Source organism: Asparagus officinalis, chromosome 8, assembly GCF_001876935.1.
Source record: "Asparagus officinalis chromosome 8, Aspof.V1, whole genome shotgun sequence".
NCBI classification, from domain to species: Eukaryota; Viridiplantae; Streptophyta; class Magnoliopsida; order Asparagales; family Asparagaceae; genus Asparagus; species Asparagus officinalis.
This window is the reverse complement of record NC_033801.1, coordinates 3,830,783-3,842,044: the sequence shown is the minus strand read 5'-3', so window position 1 is coordinate 3,842,044 and position 11,262 is coordinate 3,830,783. Positions and strand designations below refer to the sequence as shown.

At 35.7% G+C, this 11,262-nt stretch overlaps 1 protein-coding gene across 6 annotated transcripts; it reads right to left on the bottom strand.

Annotated features, from left to right (window-relative positions):
* On the bottom strand, positions 1,436-11,256 carry LOC109851337 (oxysterol-binding protein-related protein 2A-like). Of its 6 annotated transcripts, none has more exons than XM_020421416.1 (11): positions 11,178-11,256; positions 7,670-8,032; positions 7,356-7,452; positions 6,538-6,986; positions 4,198-4,353; positions 3,180-3,347; positions 2,950-3,090; positions 2,645-2,875; positions 2,437-2,550; positions 2,025-2,215; positions 1,436-1,928 (listed from the first exon to the last, which is right to left on the bottom strand). In XM_020421416.1, exons 2-10 carry the CDS (start codon positions 7,811-7,813, stop codon positions 2,069-2,071), a joined length of 1,647 nt encoding a protein of 548 aa, XP_020277005.1. In that variant the 5' UTR covers positions 7,814-8,032; positions 11,178-11,256; the 3' UTR covers positions 1,436-1,928; positions 2,025-2,068. The 6 variants fall into 6 exon arrangements, with proteins under 6 accessions (XP_020277005.1, XP_020277003.1, XP_020277004.1 ...); XM_020421414.1 differs by lacking the exon at positions 11,178-11,256 and adding an exon at positions 10,177-10,536; XM_020421415.1 differs by lacking the exon at positions 11,178-11,256 and adding an exon at positions 9,921-10,164 and having other exon boundaries at positions 2,437-2,547.

The following is an 11,262-nucleotide window of genomic DNA, read 5'->3' as shown; positions in this document are numbered from 1 at the left end:
CAAGATCGTGCTGGGGCGGTCCAAGCCAAATACGAGCCAAAACCTGCTCGACCTTGAGCGAGTTGGGCCCACATATGAGCGAGATGGCTCTCTTGTCCCAACCCATGGGCTCGCATTTAGTTGACAGTAATATCTTTTTTATTTAAAGTTTATTGTAATATTTATTCTTGCATTTTTAACTAGTGAAGCAATATTATGTTGCTCATTGATGTAAAACTTGCTGGGAAGTGCATTAAATCTCTATGCTCGTGATGGTTCTCTCTATAATTGTATGCAAATATACAATTTTACTTAATAAAATTAATTTTTCTTAATTTTTATAATCATGTCATTGTTAATTTGCTATTTACATATAATTCTTAAGTGTTAAACAATATAGAAAAAACTTATTAAAAACAATTAAATATAACCAAAAAAATAATTAAGTGAGTCAAATGGGTCTACCCGTGTCATGGCTCATCTCGCATGTTCTCAGGCCCGAGAGCAGGTTGGGCTGAGCTCTAAGCCTGAGAATAAGCGGTAAAATACAACTCACTCACTAAGTCGTAGGCTGGCTCACCTCCCCACTGAGCCCGCATGGGCAGGCCCGCAGAACGAGCCAGCATGGCTTGTTGCCCACCCCTACTTATATACCCTAAAGTTTTTAAAAACTTTCACATATATATCCCCACTTGTTTTTTATTAGCATTTATATATCCTACAGGTTTTAAAACTTGCGCTTAAATACCTAAAACTTTCGGTGCAAGTTTTAAAAACTTTAGGGTATTTAAGTGCAAGTTTATAAACTTTTATGGTATATAAGTGTTGACAAAATAAGTGAGGGTATATAATAGCAAGTTTTAAAAAATTCAGAGTATATAAGCCCTGCCAAAAAACAAGTGGGTGGATATAAGTGCAGACTAAGAAAAAGTATTGGCTATTTAAGTACAATTGAGCCATATTTTTTGTGGAGCCATATTTTTTGAGGGAGTGATGTGGAATGTTGAAATTAATTTTTGATCCTATCACATAACTAATATTTGTTAGTTGAGATTTAATTTTATTTCAATAAGAGAAGAAGCTTCAATACTAGAACTAGTTTAAAGAATATACCAAAAAGCTATTTCGCAACCAAACTTATTGAACACCAACCACATCAACAAACATCGTAGACCACCATAAAATCCATCAACCTATCAGTGTCTTGCAGTGTAATTTTTTATGGAAGTCCAAAGAAAAAAGATTTGACAGGTAATGGCAGGAAAAGGTAGGGGCATTGCTTATAACACTTCATTTCTGGATCAGCTACCTCTAATAATATTAAATGTAGAGGGTATAAAAATGTATTGGAGACAAAATAAGATGGGCGCACCTTCACAACAAAATTCTCAACATTTATAGCTTTTCTATCACAATTAATTTGGACAGTACGCACAAAAAACATACACAGAAGTCCTACAGAAACACCACAATGTCTTACATCTGAGTATCAAATTTTACATATTACAAATTCCATTACAAGAAACATGCATCACAAAAAACTTGAACAGAGCTGGAAAATAAATGTATGCAATTCTAACAACAGGGAGAAGGGATAAAAAGAATTGAAACAGTGTTCGTGACCACAGTATGTAATTATCAATGATAAATCTGCAGTACAAAGTAAAAAAATGTCGTGCTCCTCAATAAAGTTCGGTTCTTGAACAAAGAAACTGAAATCAAGTAAATTACATGTTTATATGATTCCTATATCGCAGGCACTCCTAGCATCATGTCGAAAATGTTTAGGACATTCAACACTCATTTTGGGTTTTTTATCAATTTGAATTCCCCCCGTATCATTTTGAATTTTGCTGCGCGTCACCATTTCTTTTCTGTGCTGGCATGCCCGCGCATATGCAAAATACTTGCACGGGCATCACACCAATACCTTCCAATTAAAAATCGATCTGCAATTAAATGTGAAGTTATGATTTCTACAGCACAAAAAAAAAAAACTGACTGGTAGTGCAAGTCAAGTCTCAGAAAAATAAGGCAATGTTTACCTCATCACTGGGTAATGCTATCCTTTGAACAGTGTGGAGAAATTTTAAAGTTCGCCATAAATATTCGTGCATCCGTCCCATTCCTTCTTCTCTCTTGATTCCCAATATCCCCCAACATAACGAAAAGTTCCATCTTCTCTGTCTTGTTGGAACCATCTAGGCTTCCATCCGTTCTCTTGCAACTTTCTCGACTGGAGAAAAACAAACCACACGTAAATAAAAATCAACAAACATCAAGCTTTTGAGGCCAAAGAGGTTGGTCAATGTAAACCACTATATGAAGATCTTAGTATCTCACGCTTAGTTTTGTTTTGCTTATTTCTTTAAAGAAAATCTAATACATAACACCATCACTCTCCACAGAAAGAAAAATAGGAAAGAAATGAAAGAGTGAGAGGGTTGGAGAGAATACCATTCGTTGTCTTTGCTCCAATCTTAGTTTTTCTGCATTTGCCTTTTCATATTCTCCATTTTCTAAATGGCGTTGATCTGGTCGGAGTCTCGAATCTGTTGGCGGAAGCTTCTCCTTAATTCAAGGTTAAACATCCGGATCAGAGAGCTAGAACAGAATATATTTTGCTAAAAAAAGTAAAAAGAATGACTTCACGTGGCATATTTACCTTCAACTCTGGTTTTAGCTCATTGAGGGTAATGGCGAATGATGATAGGTTGTATCGGTTGGGATGAAGAGTAGGATCACTTCTTTTCCACAACAAGGAGGCATTGCTTGTTTGATTAGAACCTCTGACCTTAGAAACACCACCTCCTATTGTGTAGTACATGCTGTCATCCCATTTTCCCATCAAAGAAGCAACTTTAGCTCCCATGGCATCCTCAACAAAGCCTTGAACCTGTGTAGCAGGATTAGATTTTAGCAGCAAAACTTTATAACTTCAAAGCACCGCACCAAACTATTCCTTCTTACTTGGCGAGGATTGCGGTCAAGAAGAGACTGCTCTTTGAACTTGAGCTTACAAGAATAGTCGCGATTTCCTTGTATAGTCATAATTCCATGGTGCTCACAGTACAGCTTCCCAAGAATAAGATTGTAAATGTTTGTGGTGACCTGGTGTGAGACCAATCAATTAGCAAAGCACAGCAGAACCCAAGTTAACAAGCATCTGGAAATGTTCCAATGAGGTAAAGGCTACGAACCTTACTCCACGTAAATATTTCACCATCATCAAATTCCAATGTCAATGTACCAACAGGATCCAACTGGATAGAACGGCCCCAAAATTTTGACCTCAGATTGCTGTCGCCCCAAAATTTCCAGCCCTTGCCCTCACAATGGCAAGCAATAACCATGGGGTAATGGCTAACCTAATAATGGAAATGATGAAGAGGCTCATATCCAATTACAAAACCCCCGTGCATCTGAATTGTAAGAGTTTGATATCAAGAGTTAAAAGAAAAATATGCTTATGATAACTCAAATTTTGACAAGTACATATAGAAAAGGCATTGCATCAGAAGTTCCACATGGTTGTTAATAGAAATGATCAAATACCATTGGTCATTCAAAAGAGAAACACGGACAAGTAGGTAAAAGCATCTTTATTGACTGAAGAGACCGCATAGCTATAATTCTGTAATACTAATTGGCTGAAGTTAACTGCTCAACACAGATGCACTGATAAATGTACTACATACATTTCAGACAATAATTTTAAAGATAAAATGCATGTCTAAGAGTGCGAAGTTTTTAGGATCAAATGACAGTTCTTTTGCTTACAAGCACCATTATTTGTTTTGATCAATATTAAGTCCTTTCTTTCCATTCAGATCTATTATGGTCCGTCTCCTTTGTCAAATTAACAACTATGGCATCATTTTAGCTACCTCAGCCCTAGTTGTTCTTTAAAAAAGTCCACTAATCATAAATGCTCTTAAGAACTACAACCACATGAATCCAAATTGATGTGCCTATTATTCTCCATAGCAAATCCTCCTTCGTCAAACAACTGACTAGGATCTCATGCTTGTGGGAATCGTTACTTTTCGCAAGTGCACGTTAAGGTTCATATCTCTTTTCTTCCTAGCAAAACATACATGGAAAGCTACAAGTTCAGGAGATTGAAAGATATTATTAGAAGATTAAATAAGTGAAAGGAAATCTACAACCAACTGCAATCAGATCTACTTTAGTAACATGAATATGTTAATAACTCACCTTCTCTGAGAAAAAGCGGATCCCTTTCTCTGGATACTCAGCTTCATAAGTCTCGCCCAGCAGGGGGTTGAAAGGTTTGCGGTGACGGCCATCAGAAGAAGCATATGCTGAGACTGCAAAGGCAGCTACATTCAAAATTCTCATAATACTGTTCCCCTGAATATAATAAAATAAAATTTTCATATGAGAAAATGTTGCAGTTAGTACTGCATATAGCCATGCAAACAAGTTAGAAGGTGTTAGTAACATGGATATGTAGGTCCTCTAAGAGTTTCATATCATTGCCATAATTTTTAAGGAGAAAAGTTCAGGGAACTTCATAGTTTTGTAAAACTGTCTTTGCCCAGATAGACCCTCCAGATGAAAAGTCTTAACATATATGCTACAACTAAGGGGAAAATATTTAAAGTGTGTCAAAGTAATCTAAACCAGCAGAATCTGTAGAATCTACAGTATGAGCAAGATGAAAGAGTAGTAGTTAGCTAACTGAGAGCAAGTTGTTAAGGAGCTCAATCAATGTTACATTAAACGTTAGGCGCTTCTAGGCGTCGGACTTGGTGCCCAACGCTTAGTCGTCTAGGCGGGCGCCTAAGCGGTTTCTGGGCGTTTTTTTTTTCTTTTTTCTTTTTTTAATTGTGATACTTGAAGATAAATATATATATATATACTCAATCAAAAATGCATAAATACTAAAATATCAACACTATTAACTAAATTGCTTGGTTTACCTATTACAATAGCTCTTTGTATGTTTATACTTCTCAACTCAAATTATAAGTTCATATCAATAGTGAAAAACTCATTCTCAACTCAAATTACTATTAACTTATAAGTTACTGTTAAGTTTAAGTTAACAATAAAGTTAAACTTAAGTTTACTGTTAACTAAAATATTGCTAACTTAAGTTTACTATTTACTTAAACTTAAGTTTACTGTTTACTTAAACTTAAGTCTACCATCAACAAAAAACTTAATATTAACTTAAACTTAAACTTAAACTTAAGTTTACTGTTAGCTTAAACTTAAACTTAAACTTAAGTTTACTGTTAGCTTAAACTTAAACTTAAGTTTACTGTTAGCGTAAACTTAAACTTAAGTTTACTGTTAGCTTACCCTTCTTAAGTTTAAGTTACTGTTGTTAACTAACTTAAATAGATATTTAAAAAGTATTTTTTACCTTGTTAGTAGTTACAAAGATCGGGGGAGCTCGACAATGTTACAGAAGACGCTAGGCAGACTACACGTTTGAGCGAGCGCCTAGCGCCTAAACCCTTGGGCGTATGCCTAGGCTTTTGACTATTTTTAAATTATTTAATTATAATAATTGATAAAAATACGTATTAAATTCATATAAATTTTTTTAAAAAGATAGTAATATTAGTTTCACAATAAATTATGCATATTTAGATACTAAATAGCCAAAATAATAATTAACAAGGCTAGAGCCTAAGATGTTTTCTTTTTTTATTTTTAATTATAATAATTGATAGTGAATGTCAACGTTATAGAAAGCTTAGATGTCGGACTGGTTTTAATTATAATAATTGATAGTGAATGTCAACGTTATAGAAAGCTTAGATGTCGGACTGGTGTCTAGGAGAATTTTTTTCTTCATTCAAGTGGTGGTCGATGAGGTTTTGCTGAAGATCGGAGGAGGTAGTGGAGGTGTTCATATTTAGAGGTTAATGGAGTTTGAAGGACGTGTAGGCTACAACACATAAAATCACAACCAAGGCCTACAAGGTGGAATCCACGTAAGCAGACAATGCTCCCCTAAACGCTCGTAAAATCTAGGTGGGCAGCCTAAATACCACATAGGCACTAGGCGTTAGTTAGGTGGCCTAGATACCGCCTAGGCCTAGGCGTATGCCTAAGCGGACTAGGAGGAGGTTTTTTAAAACAGAAAGCTCAATTATGAATAATCAACATGCAATCAAGGCTTGAATGCATAAAGAGAAATAATCACTGACTAAGAATGACAAAGATAACTCCTGGTAATATGGAAAAATGGGTAGAAGGTAATAGACACTTGAACAATGAAACTTTAAAGCGTGTGTAGTCACAAAACCACTATAGGGTCAAAGTTTTTATGACTGCAAGCAAGATGACCAAGCCAGTCTAATGATGCAGAAACTGAAGTTTGAAGACCTATGGCTTTGCAATTATTACAATGTTTTATAAATTTAACAAAATATTCATTTATGCAACCATTAACAGAGAAGATTGAAACTTATACAACGATACAAAGTAGATTTTCTGACATACAGAAATTATGTGCACGTGGCGTCAACTAGTGAATAAAAAAATTGCATAAAATAGCATTCACAACGTTACCCTTACCATTTTACCATATTGGTAAGCCTGATCCAAGAGATAAGAATACTCCAATTCCTCAAAGCACTTCTGGAGGGATGATAGTGGTTCATTGAAGTACACTGGCAGGCACACACGTGTGAGATCTTTTCCCACATTATCTTTGATCATTGACCACAGGCTAACACTTCTCTCCTTCTCAATAGGTTCAGGTAATGCGTTTCTCCTTTCAACTTGAGGAAAATTATAGTGAATGTTGTGTTCTCCCTCAAAGTGTGTCATCTCTTTGCCGCATGAGCTAGCCCCGTTGGCACAATTCTTATTTACACTTTCTGTAAACTTTGCTATAGGGGGAGAATTGCCATTATAATCACTAAATCTTTCCTTTGTGTCGAAGAAAGCAGCTACATCTTCATCTGAGGATTCATCGAACTCTTGCTTTTCAGCATCATCAGGTGATTCCGTTGTACTGCATTCTGAATGAAATTAGGAACAACAAGAATAATCAAAAAGTGCATAATGTATTTGCTGCAATAAAATATTACAGGTTTGTTTTTCAATTCAAAATTAGCTTGTGCCTAAATGTGAAAATACCTTTAATGTTGTTAAGAAGTCAAGATAATTAAAAAACTAGTAACTAGTATATATGGCTTCTAGAGATCAGTATGCTACAGTAAGACATCTACAAGCAATATAAGAAGACATCCTAAAAATTAACAATATTAACAGAACCTACATTTTATCAGTTGTTAAGATGTTAAAAATAAATATATAAGCTGTCAAATATTGATAGATAAGTTTACTTTCATACGCATAAAAAAACAAATATTGAAGATACCACATACCACTGTATTTTCCATGCCCCGAGTTAGAAGATTCATTTTTCACCAATCGCAGTAGTCCCCCATGGATTGTTGTGGTCTCATCTTCTATATTAAGCTCCTGCAGTAAAGTAGGCGCGATGTTTGATCATTATAACTCGTCAGACGAAAAACTTTTCACCAAGCAGCATATGCTTTGCATAGTTTGATGCCATACTTCTGGCGTGAACAAATTTTGCGAACATAACCAAACGAAGTTTATAGTAACTGCTATAATTAAAACCGCATCAAAAATAAATAACTTCTCTATAAATTACACTTTTAATCCTTCTATTTACCTCAAAATTCTGTTGAAATGTTCCAAGAAAATTTAATTGTTCTTCATAATGACACTTTAATTGGTGGTGGAAGTGGGAAAATTCAGACTGCATGATTCGCTCACAGTCCTTGATAAGCGTCTCACCAAGTCCCTCATTATGCATACGATCTCTAAGCTTGTTAGTCGAAACGGATATGTCATTCTGGGTAAACGATATACTATTGCTCAGTGATCTCAGGGAATATGCACTTCTTGACGAGACCAAAGCCTCAATCCATGACGCACGATCTTTCTTTGAACATGTTCTCAGATGAAGCGTCTTTGTGGAACAAAATATGTAAAATCTCCTATCATCAGACTTGCTCTCACGAAAGGACGAAATCTAAGAAGAAACAAACATAGCTGAGATTAACTTTGTTGTCAACATGAACGGAATAGGCTGGATCACAGATTATGAGGAACATGGTCTACAACAAATAGAGACTCTAAATAAATTCCAAACCAAGTTGCGGGTATATGCCACTAGAGTTATTAAAAAAGATCTGCAATATGAAAATAAATAGAATGTAAACAAAACATCTCAAGTTTATAAAAAAAAATTGCACATATATGCCATTAGGCTGACAAAAAAAACTATTGAGGTCACATAGTACGTAAATGCAACACCCCGCTTTTAAGATAGCAGAAAATTTTAACTAATACTATAGTCAAATTATGTATTCAAGGTACTAACCGAGGGAAATACACTTTCCATGCTTGTGTTCCATGAAAATAGCCCATCTTCCTCATTGAAGGAAAGGCATTCTACAAACTAAACTACATGACTACAGGTAATAATATAGGAAAACAAAATATTAGAGAATTATCAAGTTCATACTAACTAATAACTTGTATTATATGAAAAGTTTTCAATAACTGAGCCCCATGGAATGCTTCGCATCCTGGATCAAAAAGCTCACAGGACCTCTAATCCTTGCCAGACAGAGCTGCTAGGATTGTGTCTTTGATTCTTTGTATAACTTTATGAGAATTAGATAGGGTTAAAGATCTATCATGATTAGAACATTAGGTCTCATTATGATTAGGAGTTTGAATCCTATTATAATTAGGAAGTTAGACTAGAGATAAGGTTTGGTTTTCCCTGTGTATATTCTTCTATTGTTGGAGGAAAAACCAAGGAGAAGGGAGAGAGCCAATATTCATTTAATCTAGGGTTAGCAGTGAGCGTAGCTTAATTCAAGAATATTGTGCAAGAGGCAAAGGTTTCTTAGTCTTTGTCCGTGCAAAAAATTACAACATTGGGAGAGGGTTACGCAATCTTTGTCTGTTCAAAATATTGTAAGGAGTGGGTTTTGGAGAGACTATGAGAGTTGATTATATATGTGAGATTGAGAGATTGAGAGATGAGAGTTGAGTTGTTCCTTTTGTAGTTCTCCCTGATACATAGTGGATTTCTCGTATTGTTGTCCCGTAAATGTAGGTCGAAGTTGGTCGACCAAACCATGTAAATCTCGGTATTCTTTCTTCTTGATTGCGTTTGTTTTATATCTTGTTGATTGTGGGTTGGCTTACGAGTTGCGGACGTAGTATGCAGGGGGACTAAATTCCCCAACAAGAGCATTCTTCCATTCACATGGATGTCTCAAAGGCTAATAGGTATATAGGTATAAATGTTAACAACTGCAATGATCGTAACATTCTTTCAGGATACTGTTTTGATTGATGAAAAGAAAGGACTAAACAGGAATCTAACCGCCAAAAGAAATTGGTGGAATATATTCACTAACAAATTAACTAAGTCCTATAATATCAGTTGAAATTCCTACACCATATGCTATACGAAGACCCTACTTAAAATGCTAACAGAGTATCCGGTACTGAACCAAGCTCTCCAAAGTATGACGATGAGTCAATGGCTTCTTTTCTCGACTGCTGCAGTTCAAGCTATGCATGATGCCATGATCATATAAATGAGTTGCTAGTAAAACCTTTGATTGCTTGAACATCAGACTAGAAATTCATTCCATACTACCTAACTTGAACTGCAAATACAATCAAATATAGTCCGAGTAGTATTCGTTTTAACACATTCAATTCTCAGCTTATCCGCATGACTACTTACAATTATCTAATGGGTACTCCAAGCATCCAAATCACGCATTAAATTTCTTATCATTGTTCAAAAATATTAAAGGTTAACTAAAAAAATTTAACCCACTGCTGAGTAAGAATACACAAAACCCATATAAAAGAACTACAAAAAGATCTACCTGAATCAGCAAAAAAACATCTCTGGCCCTCACTTTACCAATTTACTATACACCCAGATGCAACAAAAGCAGAAGCACTTAGATATTAGACCCAACCCCAGCTGTTGCCAGAGTAGAGGAGACCACTTTTAGTTACTCGACATGAAGGCCTATTGTTAATTCTCTGGAGGGCTCTCCTGCTCTTATCTTGCTATACAACTCAGAGACCGCAAGGATCTAAAAAGCATAAAAATGTCCAAATAAGAAGAAAGCAAACCTCAGTTCTTTTGTCACGCAACCAACCACAAAGGCATTTTCCTCAATTTAATTTGCTTTCTTTTGCTGCATCTAAAAATGGGTAGAGCTGTAGCGTTGCAGTTTTTGCCCTGCAAGTGCGTTCTGATGCGTCATATTATAAGTTTAGTTAAAGGGTTCCTCCCTCGATCGAAGTTTGAAGTGACCCACGCATTCTTATTAATTAATCCAGCTTTCAGAGGGCTCAGTCATGATATGACAACATCAGTGTACAGGGTTACAGCTAAGGGGGAACAGTGAAAAGGTGCAAGTTCTTTGAGTGTGCGTGACGATTCAAATAAATATTAAAGTTTGCAGGGAAGTCTACTTCAAATTCAATTCTAACCAAAGTATTACAGGATTTCCATTATAAATTAGCACTATGGTATCATTTAAAATTTTTGGGTCTTTAGATGGGATTAGATGTTGCAAACTCTAATTATATCATTTACAATTATTTGTCAATGGAACGAGAAAATAAAAATTCAAAAAGAGACACATTTGTAATTAAACACAAGAAGGGGCGTTTTGTGCAAAAATCCCTTTTGAAATCATCAAAAAATACCTTACGGTCTTTACCCATGTTTGCTATATCCACTCCCAAACAGTAATTTTGGGAGTTGGATTGTCGAAAATGCCCTTTTGATGTTGAGGATGTTTCTGGAATGGACTTGGCCTGTTTTGGTTTGGGAGAAGGGTAATTTAGTCCTCACACATCCCAAAGTTACTGTTTAGGAGTGTGAATAGTTGGACCCGTCTTTACCATGATATACTTAAAAGAACAATTATCCACGCAAATTCTGAAACATGATCAGAGTACCAACCGACACAACCAAAAAAGAACTGAAAAAAAAAACCAAACTTCAACAGTTTCGCAACAGAAAACATCTCCAAACTTGGCAAAATAAAATTTACCATCTTTAGATCTGATGACTCCTCCTCCATTTCTAACCAAAATAAACAAATAATTTCAAAATATTTTACCTTCAGATTGACGACGCCTACCGCCTCCTTCTCCGCCGTCAAGAACCGAACGGACTCGTCCCCGATCAACCTAACGCCGCCGCCC

Coding starts and splice junctions, on each gene's coding strand:
- LOC109851337 (XM_020421416.1), bottom strand. CDS start 7,813: ATGCATAATGAGGGACTTGGTGAGACGCTTATCAAGGACTGTGAGCGA. Junction 6,987..7,355: donor GGGGCATGGAAAATACAGTG/GTATGTGGTATC, acceptor AATTTCATTCAG/AATGCAGTACAACGGAATCA. Junction 3,091..3,179: donor AAATATTTACGTGGAGTAAG/GTTCGTAGCCTT, acceptor GTCTCACACCAG/GTCACCACAAACATTTACAA.